The following is a 21,912-nucleotide window of genomic DNA, read 5'->3' on the forward strand; positions in this document are numbered from 1 at the left end:
AGCTCTGCTAATGATTTTACGAAAATTGTGATTCCTAATTACGATTTTATTTAAATCTATTAAACCATTATAACTGTCTTCTTATTGCTCTTAATGGTGCACAAGGCACCGTATTGTGGATTAGAGAATAAATCTAATGACTTTAAATTAAATCACAATTCATAGATGATATATAGTAAAGCAACAAATTTATAAATTATTCTGAAGTTGAAAGCTCTGCTAATGATTTTACGAAAATTGTGATTCCTAATTACGATTTTATTTAAATCTATTAAACCATTATAACTGTCTTCTTATTGCTCTTAATGGTGCACAAGGCACCGTATTGTGGATTAGAGAATAAATCTAATGACTTTAAATTAAATAACAATTCATAGATGATATATAGTAAAGCAACAAATTTATAAATTATTCTGAAGTTGAAAGCTCTGCTAATGATTTAAAGAAAATTGTGATTCCTAATTACGATTTTATTTAAATCTATTAAACCATTATAACTGTCTTCTTATTGCTCTTAATGGTGCACAAGGCACCGTATTGTGGATTAGAGAATAAATCTAAGGACTTTAAATTAAATCACAATTCATAGATGATATATAGTAAAGCAACAAATTTATAAATTATTCTGAAGTTGAAAGCTCTGCTAATGATTTAAAGAAAATTGTGATTCCTAATTACGATTTTATTTAAATCTATTAAACCATTATAACTGTCTTCTTATTGCTCTTAATGGTGCACAAGGCACCTCATTGTGGATTAGAGAATAAATCTAATGATTTTAAATTAAATCACAATTCATTGATGATATAAAAGTAAAGCAACAAATTTATTAATTATTCTGAAGTTGAAAGCTTTGCTAATGATTAATGAAAATTGTGATTCCTAGTTACAATTTTATTTAAATCTATTAAACTTCAAAAACTCTCTTCTTCTTGCCAATTCAGCACATGATGGTGCACAAGGCACCGTTTTATTTATTAGAGCATAATTTTAATAATAAGTAAAAAATATACATATCATAAATAAGAGCAAAGGAATGAAATAAAAAAATATTCTCCAGATGAAAGCTTTACTAATGATATAATATTACGAAAATTGTGATTCCTGATTACATTTTTATTTAAATCTTATAAACCATTAAAACTTTATTCTTTTTCTGGCCTCTGTCTGCACACGATGGTGCACAAGGCACCGTATCGTTGATTAAAGTAAAAACCTAATTATTACCAAACCACTTTTCATAGTCGTTTCGGAAATGGACAAAAGATCTATTTTCTGAAGTGAAAGCTTTGCTAATGATTAGACAAAAATTGTGAATCCAAATAACAATTATATTTAATTTTATTATACCATTTTAACTATCTTCTTTTTTTGGCCTCTATCTGCACCCGATGGTGCACAAGGCACAGTGTCGTTGATAAGAGCATAAATCTTATAATCTAAATACCGTATCAAACAAAATGACACGAAATGCATCGAAACACGTGTGGCAATAAAAGATAAGAAAAAGTGATATTGAACTTTGAACTATACCAAGTAAGGTTTGAATTTGAAATGCATTGATCATTTCACAAAATGACTGCTGAATCAATTGATGAAAAATGGCTCAACATCTTAATTAAAAATTGTGAAGTGCAAAATATTCCAAATTCGGAATAAACAATATTTTTTTATATTATTTTTTGACATCTCACCAATAGATGTCTCTAGCGAAGTTCTAGTGATTCAAGAAAAATGTTTCTTAATTGGTTCATATATATAGAACTTCCAAGAATTTGAGTAGTGTGGTTGTCAATAATAGGTAGAATTGGTGAATGTTACACGTGTGTAAAGTGATCACTTAAACCAGCCTATGACGGTCGTCAGTCCCGTTAATGCCCAGACTTCCATATTCTTCTTCATCTTTGATGAGATGTCAAAAAATAATATGAAAATAACTCCTGTAATTGGAGATAATCCAGATTTTGTGAACAAGTATTTGGACACACTCAAAATGTTTTAAATTTTTTTTTTGGTGTTTAAATTGCGACACTACGAATTGCATACCTCATGTATGCTATAAGTCGCATATTTTTACACATTAATAATTATCCTATTACTTTGTATCTTAATAATGCTGAAACAGTTAATGGAAAGAGTATTTCATATAAATTATAGGGAAAAATCATGTACATATATATTTTTTGACCTCGCCCCTTGGATATCGAACCCGAAGCCCCCAGCACGGTATCTAAACGCTGACCATTTTAATATAGAGGAGGACAATATTGTAGTATCGATTTGAATGACAATGTTGCCGAATAAGATAAATATACAATACACCTTAGATCCACTACAGCGTTGCAATGACTTGGGCATATTTGTATAGGCATAATTCATAGGTAGCTCCTGATATGGATCGTCCACCGTGAAATTCAGTATTGTATCCCTAAATGCATATTAAGTGGGAAGTTTCCTAGCAAGTCCAGGGATCGTATAATTATGGGCTTCTGAGCTACGCATCGGTTTTAAGGGTCATAGTCATATTCAACATAAATCCACAGTCAATCTTCATATTTTTTATTGATATCGCAACAAAGATGAAGAAAAATATATAATTCTGGGCATTTACGGCTTCCAAAATTTTAGTAGGATATTTGTTAATCATTGGTACAACGGCGAATGTTATTAACTAACTAACTAACTAACTAACCACTAAGCCGCTTCCCCGCAGGGGTAAGTAGAGAGAATGTAAGTAGAGAGAATTGAACGCCACACCACTCTGTCTTTGTAAACATTCTACGCCTCTTCTACATTCATGCATCTCGTCATACATACCCGACGATTATTATGACTCCTGACCCGGCCGCTTTCAATTATTTAACATACCTGATTGTGCCAAATTTTCCTCGGTCTTCCTCTACTTCTTTTTCCAATTTACCATTATTTTATCTTTTATTTCGGCATTCACTTAGTGGTAAGATATGATGAAATTTTAAATGAAAACACTTGTTTTTTACCACTGGAGTTTTATTCATTTTAATTTCGGCAAATCTGGATTATCTCCAATAGGAGTTATTCCATTATAGGAGTAATTTTTCATATTATTTTTAGACATAGATCTTACCAATAGATATCTCTTGTGAAAATTCTGGTGATTCGTGTACAATGTTTCAAAATTGGATCATATTTTATATATATATGTAGAACTTCCAAGAATTTGAGTAGTGTGGTTGTCAATCATGGGTAAAATTGGTGAATGTTACACGTGTGTAAAGTGATCACTTATACCAGGCGATGAGGGTCGTAAACTCCGTAAATGCCCATACTTCCATATTCTTCTTCATCTTTGTTGAGATGTTTAAAAATAAACTATGTTTATATTCAGATCCGAAGATGAAAGCATCTGTGGCTTCCGAATTTAGTCGTTAAAACAAATATCTCAAATGGTAAAAAAGTGTTTTTATTTACAAATATACCATTATGCCCTTGACTCCAATTCGTAAGTGAGGAAACCCAGATTTATGTACAAGGATTCGGACACAAGTCGATCATCTCAGTTTGGCCAACCCTGGTAAAGTCAATACGAATGCAATGCAGTGTTCAGGTGTTCAGCGAAACGCAGCATCTTAAACGGATTCGCTGCATTACACGAGTAGTTATACAAATGCATACATAATGCACTAAATATATGTATTTCCTATTGCTAACCTATGCATAATCTAATCAACAACATTGTTTGAGGCCCCGACTTGGATGTAACTGGGAATGTATATCAAACTGCTGAGTATTAATTACTACAAACTATAACAGCTCATTGCTTAATATCTGAGATAGTTTCTCATCGAAAGGAACTGAGCCAGCGCCCTTAACCCAATTTTATATACTAGCGAAATTTTATATGTATCATAGATGTGCGAATAGTGAAATGAGGAAGGAATGATATGCTGAGATAATCATAATAAAAATAATAATAATAATAAAACCCTTATCCGCACCCCAATGGTGCATAGGGCACTGTGTCTTATAAACGCAGTGTTATCATGATCGTTTTACACATGAAGGAAAGGTGATCAGCCCTCCGCTTCAGGTACCAGTCCATGGTAATATTGAATAAATATTACAGTGAAAAAATCACTTATATAATAATGAGATAATCACTATCAATAAAATTAAGAAAGGTGTGTTGAGATGGTTTGGACATGTAGAACGAATGAGTGAGGAAAGAACGGTAAAACGAATTTATGAGGCGAATGTAAGTGGAAAAAAGAGCAGAGGAAGACCGAGAAAAACATGGCACGATCAGGTATGCCAAATACTTGAAAGTGGTTAGGTTAGGAGTCGTAACAATCGGCGGGTATGTATGAGGAGATGCATGAACGTGGAAGAGGCGGAGAATGTTTGCAAAGACAGAGTGGTGTGGCGTGATGGTTAGTTAGTTTTTTTTTTAGGGAAATTTGCTATAGTTTGGACACACTCAATATTTTTTTCACAAATCTGGATTATATCGGCTTGTGATTTATTTTTTATTTTTTTTAGACATCTCAACAAAGATGAAGAAGAATATGTGAGGGTCTGGGCATTTGCAGGGCTTACGACCGTCAAAGGTTTGGTTGAATAATCAAATGCTTCATATCAGGGATAGTTTTTCATCGAAAGGAACTGAGCTAGCACCCTGAACCCAATTTCAAATACTAGGGAAATTTTGTACAGTATTTGGACACACTCAACATTTTGTTCACAAATCTGGATTATCTCGGCTTATGAGTTTTTATTTACATTTTTTTGACATCTCAACATAGATGAAGAATATGTGGAAGTATGGGCATTTACAAGGCTTACGTTTATACATTTTGTTTATTTTTCAGATTGAAGGAGAGAATAAGAATCATATTTGAAGAAGTGACTTTACAAAAAGGAGATTTAAGGTTGGTAAATAATATAAAATATTTAAATCCTATATTTAACGGTATTCATTTATTTCAAGCCCTACTCAGCTACCGGTTGCCATGGCTCAGTCCAGTTAATAAAAGAAAATAGAACATAATCAATTGATTTTTTTCCTACAATAAACTCTTATTAATATTTTATAAACGTACTAGATAAAAGTTTATTTTTCTTGAACATATAAAAAAATAATCAAAATTAAAACTTAGCACAAGTCTTTTTCAACAGTAATTAATAATACAAAAATCGTTAAGAAAAACATCATCGTTTAAATGATTAAACGATTGTCATAAGTATGTACAAATACATTAGTGAGATTATCAACAACACGCAAAGGTCAAAGTTGATCTTCGCATTTTCTTTTGTTTGAAATATTTATACTTGATTACTCAAATATCATTACGAATTATAAATATATATAATATTTATATATATATATATATATATATATATATATATATATATATATATATATATATATATATATATATATATATATATATATATATATATATATATATATACATATATATATATATATATATATATATGTATGAATATATATATATATATATATATAAATATATATAAATATATATATATATATATATATATATATATATATATATATATATATATATATATATATATATATATATATATATATATATATATATATATATATATATATATATATATATATATATATATATATATATATATATATATATATATATATATATATATATATATATATATATATATATATATATATATATATATATATATATTTATATGTATATATATGTATATATATATATATATTTATATATATATATATGTATATATATATATATATATATATATATATATATATATATATATATATATATATATATATATATATATATATATATATATATATATATATATATATATATATATATATATATATATATATATATATATATATATATATATATATATACCACATACTCTCAATACTCTATGACATTTTCCATTCGATAAAACGAAAAGACGAAAACGAACGTTGCTGAATAATTGACGTTTACCGGAAAAAATGCCGGATGATCTGTCAAAGCTCAGGACTTTGATCGAGACACGAGGACGTGAAGGTCCCTGAAGGAATAAATATAAATATAAACATATATGTTTATACTTTCTACTAAAAAGTATCCACTTTAATTCATGTCGCTTTCAAATCAAATTTTAATAGAAAGATGGAGATTTCTTTCATGGACAAACGTTGACTTTTTTTCTGACAATAGAAAACATCAGTTGCGATGAATCATCCTGCAATACAGGGGATGTTATCAATAACAGTCCCATTATTATTTTTACTTAACCAGAAGTATGGCTACACTATTTCCCATTACAAAAAATCAAGTTTTACTTGGTAAATACCACTATTTCTTAAAATCTATTATGATGAATGCGTTGTTTGAAAATTATGTGCAATACATCAAAACACGTATCACAACAGATTTTAAGAAATGGTGGTATTTACCACGTGAAACATAAATTAAAATTTGATAGATATTTCCACAATGACTTGGAATTTGGAACTTGCAAAGGAATTATTATTTTAATGATAATTCGTACGTGTTCGACCAGTAGTCACTTATGGAATCGAGGCAAGGGTAGATACTTCTTTATACAGTGATGGGATTCAAAATTTTCAAGAACCGGTTCGCCCTTTAAGTACTACCTCTACCAGCCCCCCCTATAAAAATTAGTTTTTTTTTTTATTTTTCAATCTCTTTCTGGCCCTGTGGTAGTCCGGCAAGTTATAGAATGGAAAACATTTTTTACTTGTACATCTCTCACGAAATTCTTTTTACTAAGCGCAATAACTTAACTGAAGTTTTCAACTATTTGTTTTATGTTTCCAATATTTTTTCACTTCGTGGAGTATAAATATTTTTACAACGCGGTGCTTCGGACGTGCTTCGATACATGATCTCAATCGAAATATTGTATGACAACAAAGGGTTAAAGACCGGTTCGGTGAACTCTAAAAATCTTAGGCTCCGGTTCTAGCGAACAGGTGAGAACCGGCTGAATCCCACCACTGTCTATATCGAAATCTCGACTCCAAACTTCTGAGATGAAAACTCTCCGATCTATAACCGGAAATACGTTGCGAGACCGCGTAAGAAATATTGATATACAGAGCACGTGTAAGACGGAAGATATCGTGAGGAAGGACAACAACAAAGGCAAACTGGAATGAGCGTGTAAACAGAAAACAGACATACATATCGCCCTTCAAGGAAACCCCGAAAGACGTAGACCCCAAGGCAGACGCCCGAAAATTTTGAGAGAGATAGCTGGTTCATATCCCATGAGGAACAAGCGGTGACACAGACAGATCCCCAGGATCTAAAGAAAAAAGAAATAAATGTACGAACAAATGGTATAATAAGTATTAAATTGCATGCATCTAAATACGTGTCAAAATGGATTTCATGAAATAGTTGTTTTTACAATAAAAATAATAAAAATTCTTTAAACCGGCATCCACACCCGGTGGTGCATAGGGCACTGCATCATATAAACGCAGTGTTTTCTTGGTCTTGATAACACATAAAAGAAAGGTGATCAGCCTTCCGCTTCAGGTATCAGTCCAGGGTAGTATTAAATAAATATTAGAGTGAAAAAATTACTAATATTTATTTGAACCCTCACCCGTGGGAATCGAAACCAGGACCTCCAGTACGGTAGTCGAGCTTAATGAAAATAATAAAAAAAATTGGTTTGATCAAATGTGTCAAATCCTTGAAGGTCAGGAGTCGGAATAATTGGCAAATATGTATGAGGAGATGCATGAATGTGAAATAAGCGAAGAATGTTGGCAAAGACAGAGAGGTATGACGTTTTTTTATCTCTGCCTACCTTTGGGGAAGCGGCGTGATGGTTAAGTCAGTAAGTTAGTTATTATAAGGCTAACTAATGTCTTTGAAGATGGAAGAGTTTAAAAAATATACATGTTCATTAATTGTTCCGACAGTCATTTTGTATAATATCAATCCATTTTAAAAAGTAAAATAAAAAATGATAAACAGCTCCTACCCCCTCTTCACTCTTCGACGTTTCAAGGACACAACTCCATAATTTAAACGTAGCCTTCACATAACGTGTTATAAAATGATGTGTAACGCATTGAAACACGTGTCACTATAGATTTTATGAAATAGAGGTATTTACCAATTATAAAATAATTTATTAAATAAACATTATGTATTCGTTGAAGCCGATAATCAATAATTCGTAAGAAGCAGCCTTAAACAAAGGCTTTCTGTTTTCTCGCACTCTGCCGAAAAGCTGCTATGAATTCTCGCAAAACGGCTAAATACAGTAAGCACAGAGAAGGCTTCTCCGGCTGAAATGAAGGATTTAAATATTTAAGCAAACCTTGTTTCAAACAGTAGAGCTGACTAATACATTATACGTATTTGTATACGTACCTATACCAAAGCTCGCCTGTCTATCGCAGTATATGAATAATTGATGTGCTAAGTGTACTCTGGACCTAAGATAAATTAAGTACGTGAACACATATTGTAGATGTTTTGAATATTGAAAGCATTAACTTTGTGGATCATATTGATTTATTATTTCGAGAAATAAAAATAAAAATACTTTGTGTTCTGATCCACTCACATTTGTATTAACCAACTAGTTTCGGCAACAACCTGTTGCCCTCTTCAGGGTTTCATTATATATATATATATATATATATATATATATATATATATATATATATATATATATATATATATATATATATATATATATATATATATATATATATATATATATATATATATATATATATATATATATATATATATATATATATATATATATATATATAATATATATATAAAAAGAAACAGTGTACAATTTGTTGGGTTTTTTGAAACCCAACAACTTGTACACTGTTTCTTTTTATATATATATATTTAGTAATAAATGAAACCCTGAAGAGGGCAACAGGTTGTTGCCGAAACTAGTTGGTTAATAAAAATGTGAGTGGATCAGAACACAAAGTATTTTTATTTTTATTTCTCGAAATAATACATATTGTAGAGTCTGTGGTTTACTTTACGTATAAAAATCACCAATAGATTTTGTTCGAGATTATTTTTCAACATGTTTTAAAATAAACAATAACTTGAACACGTTTAAATGTTTGGTTTTTATTAAACAAGTATTGCTTTTTGTATTAATTCATTCGGTAGTCACTATTTTAATTGTAATTTTACTTGGTTAATACTACTTTTCCTTAAAATCCTTTGTGACACGTATTGCGATATATTTATTAGACGCGTATCACAAAAGAATTTAAGAAATGGTGGTATTTACCAAGTTAAATTCAAAATTAAAGTAAATTGTGCCTTATTTTAATTGATAAAACAACTTGGTTGGTAAAAATCCTATTTCGTAGTAAAAAAGGATTGTTCTTTTAAATTTTAAGAGTTTTTTATATTTATTTGAGGGATACATTTATTGCGTTCTTTTGGCATTCTTACATTTGAACAACTATCACACATTTACTTATTCAAAAACATAAGAATATGGTAGTCTGGGTACTTGTAAGGCTTATGATCTGTCATACGCTGGTGAAATGATTACTTACGTACGTGCAACATTCACCATCTTCTCAAAATTAACAACCACACTACTCAAATTTTCGGAAATTTTTTATTCAGATGTATGCAAGATCCTAACCGGATTATTTCACGAACTGCCCATAACAGATCATAAGCCTTTCCATAAGGGATTTCCGCTAATTGCAAAATAAATTCAAGAAATATTTATTTTCGATTATTTTAAGTGTTTGCGATGTATTTTTCACATTTACCTTCCCTATCTTTACTATCCTACCTGCAGACAAGCCTCTAAAAGTAGAGGTTTTGCGGGTAATTCATTAAAAAAAACTTCCATATTCATCTTCAACTATTTTGAGATATCATTTTATTTCATTTTACCAAAATGGAGGTAAATGCTTTAGCTTAATACGTCTGGCTAAATATTATTACACCCACTGTTTTGTCACGCTAGAAATTTTACAAAACATTAAAAAAATTTCATTGTGTCAGCAACAGCCCAGGTAGGGTGGCCCAAAAATATGTTAAAACGACTTCCTTTTGTATATCATCTTAATGCGTTTGTCTTGCAAAATATTCCGAGCAAGCTCGCGTTCAAATTATGCCACAGGATACGTTTTCGTGTTTCGGTTTCCAGTTTACATTTTAGGGGGGTGAAAAGGATAAATGTTGACAAATTAACTTTCATCTTCCCTTTTAAGAATAATGTAGGAAGGTTTCTGTAGGCTTTGAAACCGACATCAACCCCTCTAAAGGACCTAAACGAAGCAAGGCAAGGAAAACCCAGAGGGTCAATGTTGTTATTATTTAGTGTAATTTATTAAACTCCCTCGTCTGCCACAATCACGCAAATGTATGACACTTGTTATTTAAACCTTCTTATGCTTACTCTGAATCTAATTTCACCCTATATCGCTCACTCCTTTCAACAACGTCATATATGAAAAAATCGTTAATTTTCAGTTGTGTATATTTTTGGAATGCCTAGAAAATGTACTATATCCTAGTAAAAGCAGCATATTTTTAACTTAATATTTACCCGCTGCAGGGCAGAAAGTGTTGTTTTTGCATTTTGAAGAAAAGGTATTGTTTATTTTTTTTTAATATTATAAATATTTTTCAAATGGAGAATTTGTTTTTTTTTTTTTTAATATTATAAATATTTTTCAAATGGAGAAAAACCTTCAGAATTTACCTAAAAAGATCTGTTGCACTGTAAAAAGTTCAATAAGTGGCTTGATATTTATTTTTAATGCATTTTATTATATTCTGAAACTTTAAAAACGATCTCCTGATATATAACGAAGTTTTTTGATATATGACGTTATTGAAAGGAGTGAGCGATATGTATTAATACCTGATTTCGTTGTTATATTTTATTTTAATAACTCTCAACAAACCTTCTTATAACCCTTTTTTGCACCCAATGGTGCATAGGGCACGGTATCGCATTGATGCAGTGTTATTTTGATTGTTTCCTTACATGAAGGCAAGATTTCATAGGCCTCCTGTGTTTTAGGGGCCAGTCCGGGGTAATACCAAAGTCAAGTTCTTATCGAAACCGGTTGGAGAAAAAATGTACCAATGAAAATGTGGTAAAAATCAAAGTTTTATTTTATAAATTCTAATAATAATAAAAATATATATAAATGTGTTAAAACTATAAAGTTGTTATTTTATATCATAATAAAATTTAATACGAGTATGGTGATTTGAAGTATTGAGTATGGAAACAATTTGTACTTTAGTGATGTTCATATGCCTTTTTTATTTTATTTTACCTGTTTTTCGTTTAAAATATCGCCATGTATTAGTTTTGGTTTTTAAAAAAAAAATCTTTTTTGTGACTTTCTTATTTGTGTTTCAGTCTTGTTACCTTAATCCCATATCCCAAAATGAGAAATAGAAATCACTCACCCGGAATATTATACATATATATAACTTATTATATATATATGACTTGTCCGCCTACGTAGTGTAATGGTCAGCACGCTCAGCTACCGTTCTGGAGGTCCCGGGTTCGATTCCCAGGGGGGGTCAAATAAATATAAGTGATTTTTTCACTGTAATTTTTATTCAATATTACCCTGGACTTATGCACCATTGGGGTGCGGATAAGGGTTTTATTATACTATGTATGTAATATGTTTTGAAATAAATAAAATAAAAAGTAATGTTTAGAGGTGGAAGATCGATTTAAAATAAGATAAAGTGAAATCGGATCCTTGGAAGGAAGTGAAAGAAACAAAAGGCAATCAGGCGGGAGATTGAAAATAAAAAGATTCCGTGTGTTCGGGAACATTCGAGAAGTTTAGCACTTAGTGTTACCTGCCCCACTTTTCCAAATTGTTCTTTTATTAAATGAAAAACTTTTCCTTGCCATTACGCGAATCCATCAGCCGAACATCCAGTTGTATTTATTATCATAATATTTCTCGCAAGTGGGAGTATGTTCTTGTACATAACCTACCCAGGCCTAAGAGAGGGATTCGAAAACCCCCTTAAACTGTTTTTTTTCGTTATTTTAATAATTTTGCATATTACAATATATTATAATTACAAGTACAAAAAAATATAAAATATTAATACAAAAAAAATCCTTCTTCTCAGCCTCACATTATTTTCCTTATTTCACCATTTGAATATCTATCATATATCTTTTCATATTATTTTTTTTAAACATCTCATCAAAGATGAAGAAGAATATGGAGTCTGGGCATTTACGGGGCTGACGACCGTCATAGGCTGGTTTAAGTGATCACTTTACACACGTGTAACATTCACCAATTCTACCCATTATTGACAACCACGCTACTCAAATTCTTGGAAGTTCTTTATATATGAACCAATTTAGAAACCTTGTTCTTGAATAACTAGAACTTCACTAGAGACATCTATTGGTGAGATGTAAAGAAGATTTTAACTAAGCAGAAACTCTTATATTAGTATGTGAGGTCCGAATCCTGGATTATAATCACACACATGAGAAACGCCAGAAAATACCATTTTCATTTTTATTATTTAAGCTTATAATTTGAACAGATAATTTATAGATCATAAATTATCTGTTTTTTTCTTTATTTAAAATTATTTTGCATTTTACTTTATTTTATAATTAAAAGTACAAAAAAAGATCATATAAAATATTAATACAAAAAAATCCTTCTTCTCAGCCTCACATTATTTTCCTTATTTCACCATTTGAATATCTATCATACATCTTTTCGCTGCACATTCGTCTGAGAGATCGCATTTAGCCAACATTCAGTCCACTCCCATCCTTCTTTATTAATATTAAGGAAGTTTGGGAGATTTTAGATTTTGAGCAGACAAACATTTATATTTTTATAAATGAAAGATGGTAAATTACAGATAATACATTTTTTTAACTTTAACAATGCTTTACAAATTAACATGTAATTTGAAATATTTTTTATACTTGCAAAGAAAAAATTAAATTAAAATGAGCAAATTCTTCTCACAAAGGAAATGAAAGTGCCTTGAGCCTTAAAGGTATTAAAATGGATCTTCCTGTTGCGTTCTTTTCACTGTACCGAAAATAAAGATTATGATTTTTTCTTCATAAGTTGGCGAAGGTACGTTTCATTACATTTCGGATTCCGGCTACCTTAGACATAATCCGGCAGGTTTATAACTCACTTCACTTTAGCTCCTAGAACAGCGGTTTCCAATGTGGGGTGCGAGTACCTTGAAAGGAAATTTAAGGGTCTACGCCACATTTCTCTTCAATATACTCCATGTCTTATCGTGCGTACAACATTATGTAAAAATATACCATCGTAAGTTTTATTTTAAAAAAATTGGATTCCGGAACGTTAAACATAATCCGGCAATATGTTTTGTATATTAAAAGCATTGTTAACTTTGCGGTATAGTAATATAACACTCTCCTTATCATTCATTGTTCACTTTGTGTAATACCACTTTTTTCAACACTAATTTGTGACTACCGATTTCGGAATAATCATTCCATCATCGGGTCATTAAAATATAATTATTACGGTCTTTATTAATTAGTTAAGCAATTAATAAAGACTTACCCATTACAAATAACAAATTAAATGAAACTTCAAGTCCACTTTTAAAAATATTCCCATTGTAATACATTAGCCTTCTTTCTCTCTGTCAAAATTTTATCTTTGTATAAATTTCAGACCGTAACAATGATGGAAATATTTTTCCCAAACCGGAAGTCATGAATTAGTGTTTATGAAAGTGGTATTACACAAAGTGAACGATGAATGATAAGGAGAGTGTTATAATCCGGCAAGTTTTTAACTCACTTCACTTTAGCTCCTAGAACAGCGGTTTCCAATGTGGGGTGCGCGTACATAAAAAGGAAATTTTAGGAGGTGTGCCACATTTCTCTTCAAAATACATCATGTCCTCTTGCGTGCACAACATTGTGTATAAATATACCCTCATAAGTTACAAAATGTTTTGGATTCCGGCTACCTTAAGCATAATCCGGCAAGTTTATAACTCACTTCACTTAAGCTCTTATAATAGAGGTTTCCAATATGGGGTTTGCTTACCTCGATAGGTACATTGAAAATTTTGGAGTCTATTTCTCTTCACCTTATGCAAGTTTCATACTAGAATACTTTAACTTAGACATAGTCCATTAGGTTTATAACTTACTTCACATTAGTTCCTAGAACAGCGTTTTCTAATATGGGGTTTGCGTACCTCAAAATGTGCCTACACAGAATTTTTTAAGGTGTACGCCACATTTTACTTCAAAATACTTCATGTCCTATCGCTCGCACAATAATATGTTTAAAAGTACCATCGTCAGTTTCATAATATTTTTGATTCCGGCTACCTTAGATATAATCCGGCAGGTTTATAACTTACTTCACTTTAGCTCCTAAAATAGAAGTTTCCAATGTGGGTGTACGTATTTCAGAAGGTACTTAAATAACATATCGACACAGGGGTACACTTATTGATTATTTTCTTCATAAGGGTATGCGGTCAAAAAAGTTTGAAGATCACGTTCCTAGAAATATCCTTGACAAGATATTTATATAATCCGAGATGATTGGACAGAATGCTCTTAAAATGATGAGGTATTTTCTTCACAATCTTCCCTTACACCAAACGTTAGGAACTCATTTGTTTGTGCATAGATACATCTACGTTTTTCGTTTGTATCGTATCTCTTTTAATGTAAAACAAAACACTCGTATAAAAACATTTTTAGTTAACTAATGTAAACGTGACTAAGTTCTCAAAACTGCAAGTGGTAACATTTTGAAACTCAAAAAATGGTATTATACAAGTGTTTGATTTTAATATTTTCATCTTCATTTTATTCAACAAATTTGAAGCAATATCATTAAATAATATCGTATCTTTTCATGATATTTCCTTAACCTTTTGATGAAATAAATAGTGAATAATTAAACCCTTACCGCACCCCAATGGTGCATAGGGCACTGCTTCATATAAACGCAGTGTTTTCTCGATCGATTACACATGAAGGAAAGGTGATCAGCCCTCCACTTCAGGTACCAGTCCAGTGTAATATTGAATAAATATTACAGTGAAAAAATCACTTTTATTTATTAAACCCCCCTGTGAATCGAACCCGGGACCTCCAGAACGGAAGGCGAGCATGCTGACCATTACACTACGGAGGCGGACAAAAATAATTACTTGAATAATTAAAAAAATAATTACGTGAATAATTACTTTGATATTTTTCATTAGTATCACATAAGCGTAAAATATTGATTTTGTGATTTTAATGGTCCAATTATCACTAATTTGCTTTACCACTTTTTCAACAATATCAAAAATTATAATAAATAATGTTTTTTTACCACAAAATTACTCTCGAATCAATCATGGAGAAATAAAACACACTGTTTTCCCTTTATCGTCAATTCATAATTTAAATATATTTAATAAAATTATTCTTAAAGGTCAAGAGATGAAGTTATAATTTTGAATCCAACTATTAATCACTTGGACCTGAATAAGACATTTAATAATGACTTACTCCTTTATAATAAGTTGATCCTGTCAAGTGAGGGTTGATTGATGAGGACAAAGGGGTCACAGTTAATGACGCATCAACATTTATAAATATTACTAACACCTACAATGTATTTTATTTATTATTTCGGCATTAACTTTGTGGTAAGACATGTTACAATGATTAAAGAAAACACTTGTTTCAAAATTCTTCACCTTTGCTTTCCATTTTTCCTTTGTTTTCAAACTCCGCCCCTTGACTAACTCTTTCCCCTTACTTTCCCCTCTCCTTATTTATAGAACAATTTTATATTTTATATTTTAGTTATTATACAGACCTGAATGATGGATGTTTAACTTCTGAAACATGTAGTCTATAATAAAACTCAAGTGGTAAAACACAAGTGTTTTCTTTAATCACCTTCTATGTAAATTATACAAATTTAACATGCAAACATATCTTTGCTTGGTAGATCATATCAATTAAATATTATAAATACAGATTTTGCTTGGTGAAGACTCCCATTTAATAAAATATATTGTGACACGTATTTCGATGAATTCAGCATAATTTTTGTTTTCAAACCTTTGTCTATATTTTAAAAACTGTACTCTTGGGTCGTTGAATTATCAAGAAGGGGTGGAAACTGTTTCTCTTATTTTTATCAGTGGGAATACGGAAAAAAGGAGTGAAGCGTTAATTATTGTTATATTATCAATTATGGTTTCATTATGATTTATATTTTAATGAATTTCCATTTAATCAAAATGTTGAATTTCAAGGTTTTTAGTATCATTTTTTTTTCAATGTTTTAAATGTTATTGTTATGCTTAAAATAATCAATGTAATCTGAAATCTGTTTATTTATTTATTTATTTAACACAATTCTTGTTTTGAATTTTCAGGACGTTATATCAATGGTGAGAATCCTACTGCTACGCTTCAATTTGTGTATAGCACTCTTCCTAATATATATTTTTTTATTTCATAAATTGTAATTATAATTTTATTTCAATTATTTTTGATATCGAAGAAATAAACATGGATTTTTTACAATGTTTCATCCATGTAATAGATTTTAACAAAAAGTTCAATTTAGCAAGTAAAATTAGATAAAAAATATTTTTATAATAATACGGTGTTTGAAAATGATGCGGAATGCATCGAAACACGTGTTACAGTATACTTGATTAAATAGTGGTATTTACTAATGAAAACATCAATTAAAAAAATTAAATATTATTTTTACAAAGTAGCTTCCGAATCAATTAATGTTAAAATTTATAGAAAGACAAAAATATCTTATTTTTTTAGTCACTTTGTATTTTGTCCTGTTGAGACAAACATCTGTAGTTCTCAAAACCAGTCGTGGTTATATAAAAGAGCTCAAGCGTGGTATTTTACGAGTGTTTCCCTATTATTTGTTATTCCATAAAGCTTATTATACTAATCAATAATTCGCTTAGTAATATAATTTGTAATATAATCAAATTTCTACTGAAAAACATCAATGATTGATAGTCAATACTACTGTTGATATATTGATCTGAAAGATTATGCACTGAACGCGTATTGAACTGAACGATTATATTGAACGAACTGATTATGATCTGAACGATTTCTTGGAATCCTTCAGTAAGGAACATACTTTGGACTCTTGGACACGACTAGACTTAAAGTTTTGATTTATTTGGACATACGAAGTCTATCTTTGGCGTCCTTGCATTACTTTCCCTTATCTACATCTCATCCACGCTTATCTACTCTTTCAACCGTTCTCTAATAATCTATTCTCTTCACAATCTCAAAGGCAAACCGTCTTAGAGAATTTCCAAACTTAAGAAACACATATCTACGTTCTTAAAAATATTTTTTCAAACATAAGTACGAGGTATGTATTTTATTACAAACGTATATATTGACAATCTTTTCAACGATTTGGGTCGGTAGAAGCTTTGTCGAATTCACAAAGTAAGGCGATATAAAACAGGATCACGGTTTGAAATATTTTATGTACTCATTATTATAATCTATATATGAGAGTTTTATTACAAACCTTAGACCAGGGATAGCCAACGGGACCCGCATGAGATATCGCTCACTCCTTTCAAGAACGTCATATATCAAAAATCGTCAATTTTCAGTTGTGCATGTTTTTGGAATGCCCAGAAAATGTTCTATATCCTAGTAAAAGCAGCATATTTTAACATAATATTTACCAACTACAGGGCAGAAGTGTTGTTTTTTGCATTTTGAAGAAAAGGTACATATTTAATTATTTTTTTAAATTAACTAAATATTTTTCACATGGAGAAAAAACATTCAGGTTTTACCTAAAAAGATCTGTTGCACAGTAAAAAGTTCAAAAAGTGGCTTGATATTTATTTTTAATACATTGTATTATATTTCAAAACTTTAAAAACGATCTCCTGAAAAATCAAGTTTTTTGATTTATGACGTTCTTGTTTTATTTGAATTCAACCTACTTCACAATTACAATGCAAGTAATATAGTGTGGACTTTTTTGCAGATATAATGGAAATACAAAAACATAGCTTTCTTGTATTACTGTTTTAATAACTCAACCTTTGTGACCCGCGAAATAATTTCTAAAAAAAAACACATTTGCCCCACTTGCGAAAAAGTTTCGCCATCCCTGCCTTGGACGATACCTCGTCATTGTATAAGTGTAATAATTAAGACAGATTGAAATCTCAATAACTCTAATAAACTCAAGGAAATTATTTAACGGTATATATTTATATACATTTATTTTACATATTTTTAAAAAAAATATAAAATAGACGTCCCTTATTTTTCAACTTCGTTATTTTATAATGCATATGGCCTATTTTTTATTACTATTAAAAGACTTGCTCAGCAAATTTTTGTTTATTTCGAATACTGCTTACCCTTGCTGACTTGTATCGGAACGTGTTCATGCAAGTTACATTAGAGTACAAACGCGCGAGCGACACGCACTCACTTTGTCGTCATTCAAATGCAATTAGTCGCGACATCAATACGGTTTATTCAATTTGAATACAATGTCGGTTAAATAATAAAGTGCTTAAAAAGTACATCTTAAGTTGGGGAGGCAAACCACCAAATAGTAGATGCAAAATTATCATCAAATTTCTGGCAGTCGGTTTTCAATATTTGTGAAGTTAAATTAGCTATTTTTAACAAATGTTTTACTTAGTAAATACCATTATTTACTAAGTATAACATTAATTAAAAATGGATAGATTTTACCACAAAGTGACTGCCGAATCAATTAATGAAATTAAATTAGGTATTCTAGTTCATTCAAAATGGATCATTTGCAGACGGAAAGAATATTTAATTTAACAAAATCAACCTATAAAGGATTGTATTAGACTCGAGTTGTGTATATGACATACAATTTTGTCTTGCCCGATGTCTGATGATGTCACCAGTCTGGTGATGTCAGTAACGACGAAAAATTATTACTGTTCAAATAAAATATAAATGGTAATAACTATATGGTTGTAATTTTATTTATTGTAACTGCAGACAGTTGGTAGAATTCCATTTTAAATTTTTGGGTAATATATCCAAAATTAAACAAGGTTAATTTGGATTGAATTCTACTTTAATTTACACTCTGGTAATATCTTAATAAGACGAAACGCGTCACGTATTATATATATATATATATATATATATATATATATATATATATATATATATATATATATATATATATATATATATATATATATATATATATATATATATATATATAAATATATATATATATATATTTATATATATAAATATATATATATATATATATATATATATATATATATATATATATATATATATATATATATATATATATATATATATATATATATATATATATATATATATATATATATATATATATATATATATATATATATATATATATATATATATATATATATATATATATATATATATATATATATATATATGGAAATAAAAGTAGAATTCATTCCAGTAACCTTGTTAAATTTTAGATATATTACTTAAAAAATTGTAATTTTATTTTATAAAATGCAATTTCAGCAAAAAAAATGTCAGTACAAAATGAAATGATATTTTTAACATTTTTTATGGGTTTTAACTTTTGTGTTTTAAATTTATTTTCCTTGTTTCAGTTGCCTCAACAGGGCCGACATCATCAAAGTTTTTGATGGAGAAAACAATTTATCACCGACCATTACAGTTTTATGTAATGAGGGAGCAGGTTTAGTATATTTTCAAATCAACCCCCGGTCTTTCAAATCCTTCCCTTTGACACGCCATTCTTACCTGTGATTACCTACTTGCTACAGGGTGATTCCGAGTTTAACGGATACTGTGTGGTGTTTAAGTATATTAAAAAATGTAAAAGAAAGTAAATAATCCAAGTCTGGATTTAAATGATTTTGAAGTAAGGTAGATTTTTAAAAAATTATATAAGTTATCAAATCAGTGATTCTTACTTTTAATGAAGAAACTTTATTCAGTATAAATTTTGAACAATTTGAAAGTTAATCATAAAAAATAAATAATTAAATAATTAATAGTAAAATCTTTTAAATTTGATGTATTTTTTACCCAAAAACAAAGTTTTAAATTGTAAATACATATATTTATTGATTAAAATTACATTTCTAACGCAAATTTGGAAAATATTTATAAATGTTTTCCACGCTTTTCCTATGCTCCATTTCCAACTTTAATTGCCATGTAAATTTGTTTTTCTGTTCGTTCTTCAATCCACATGCCCAAACCATCTCAACAATTTCTTAATTTTATCGATAATGGTTATCTCAGCTCTGCATCATTTCCTTACATCACCATTCGAATATTTATCATACAACATGTGTCTGAGAGTCTAGTTCATTTCCATACCTTAGGGTTGTTACCAGGACTGCCAGAAGTGCCAGAATAGCTTTGATGAAAGGATAATATAGCAAGTATTTCAGATGCTTGAAAGTTATCAGGTTTAGAATCGAAATAATTAATGGGTATGAGAAGATACATGAATTTGGAAGTATCAATTTTTTTTCAAAGACAAATGCGGAATAATGATTACTTAGTTGGTTATCTTTGATTTTTTTAATAACCAAACGTCCAAGTGACTTTGAAATCTAGCTACGGCTTATGCAACACCGCTTATCATTACCCTACTCAGGCTTCAACTTTTTATGTTTCATAGCATATGCCTACTCGTGAGTGGATTTACTCTTTATGTTTAATGTAACTATAATTTCATGTAATTCATGAGTGAAAGTTCTAGGCAAAAACATTCGCTTGATCCTTGAATTTGCAGGTACGATGTTTTTATATTAGCACGGGTCCGTCAAAAACTCATTATTAAACGGACATCGGCTTCAAATCAGTTTTAACTTTTTAATTATGTATGGAAAATAACCAACATAATCACAGTTTTAACTTTTAAAATATTCATAGAAAATTACCAACACAAGTTTATTTACTAGCCCTCGGCACTTCTTACCCCTGCGGGGAAGCGGCGTGATGGTTAGTTAGTTAGTTAAGGGGGGGAAATTTAAAAGAAGTTTAATTACTCCAATAGGAATCTCGACTTTTTTGTGAAAGCTTGCAAGGTGAAAATTGAAAGCTTCATGTATTTTTCTTCTTTAAATCATTATCTGCACCCGATGGTGCATAGGGCACTGCATCATTCAAACGCGTCTTTAACACATAAAAGAAAAGCGATCAGCCCTCCGCTTTAGGTAGAGTCCAGAATGATATTGTTTTTTTTTTAAACTCTTATCCGCACCCCAATTGTATATATGTAGGGTACTGCTTCATATCAATGCAGTGTCATCTTGATCTTTTACACATGAAGGGAAGGTGATCAGCCCTCCGCTTCAGGTACCAGTCCAGGGTAATATTGAATAAATATTACAGTGAAAAAATCACTTATATTTCTTTAACCTCCTGGGAATCGAACCCGGGACCTCCAGAACGGTAGCCGAACGTGCTGACCACATTACAAAACGGTGGCGGAAAAATCACTTATATTTATTTAACCTCTCCCTGGGAATCGAATCCGGGACCACCATACCAGTACGATAGCCAAGCGTACTGACCATTACACTACGCAGGCGGAGACATCGCTAACTCCTTTCAAGAACGTCAAAAATCAAAAAACTTGATTTTTCAGGAAAACGTTTTTAAAGTTTAAAAATATAATACAATGTATTAAAAATAAATATCAAGCCTTTTATTGAACTTTTTACTGTACAACAGATATTTTAAGGTAAACCCTGAAGGTTTTTTCTCCATTTGAAAAATATTTAGTATTTTTAAAAAATAATCAAA

General features: G+C 30.0%; 1 protein-coding gene across 1 annotated transcript in view; it reads left to right on the forward strand.

Annotated features, from left to right (window-relative positions):
* LOC148300172 (suppressor of lurcher protein 1-like) overlaps positions 1-21,912 on the forward strand; it is a 136,107-nt gene that overhangs the window by 94,021 nt on the left and 20,174 nt on the right. Inside the window, exons 6-7 of the mRNA XM_088275149.1 lie at positions 4,848-4,907; positions 19,737-19,825. Coding sequence (XP_088131275.1) covers positions 4,848-4,907; positions 19,737-19,825 — 149 coding nt within the window. The remainder of the gene's footprint in view (positions 1-4,847; positions 4,908-19,736; positions 19,826-21,912) is intronic.

Source organism: Brachycentrus maculatus, unplaced genomic scaffold (genome assembly GCF_059751285.1).
Source record: "Brachycentrus maculatus isolate JH-2025_06_01 unplaced genomic scaffold, ASM5975128v1 h1tg000806l, whole genome shotgun sequence".
Taxonomy (NCBI): Eukaryota; Metazoa; Arthropoda; class Insecta; order Trichoptera; family Brachycentridae; genus Brachycentrus; species Brachycentrus maculatus.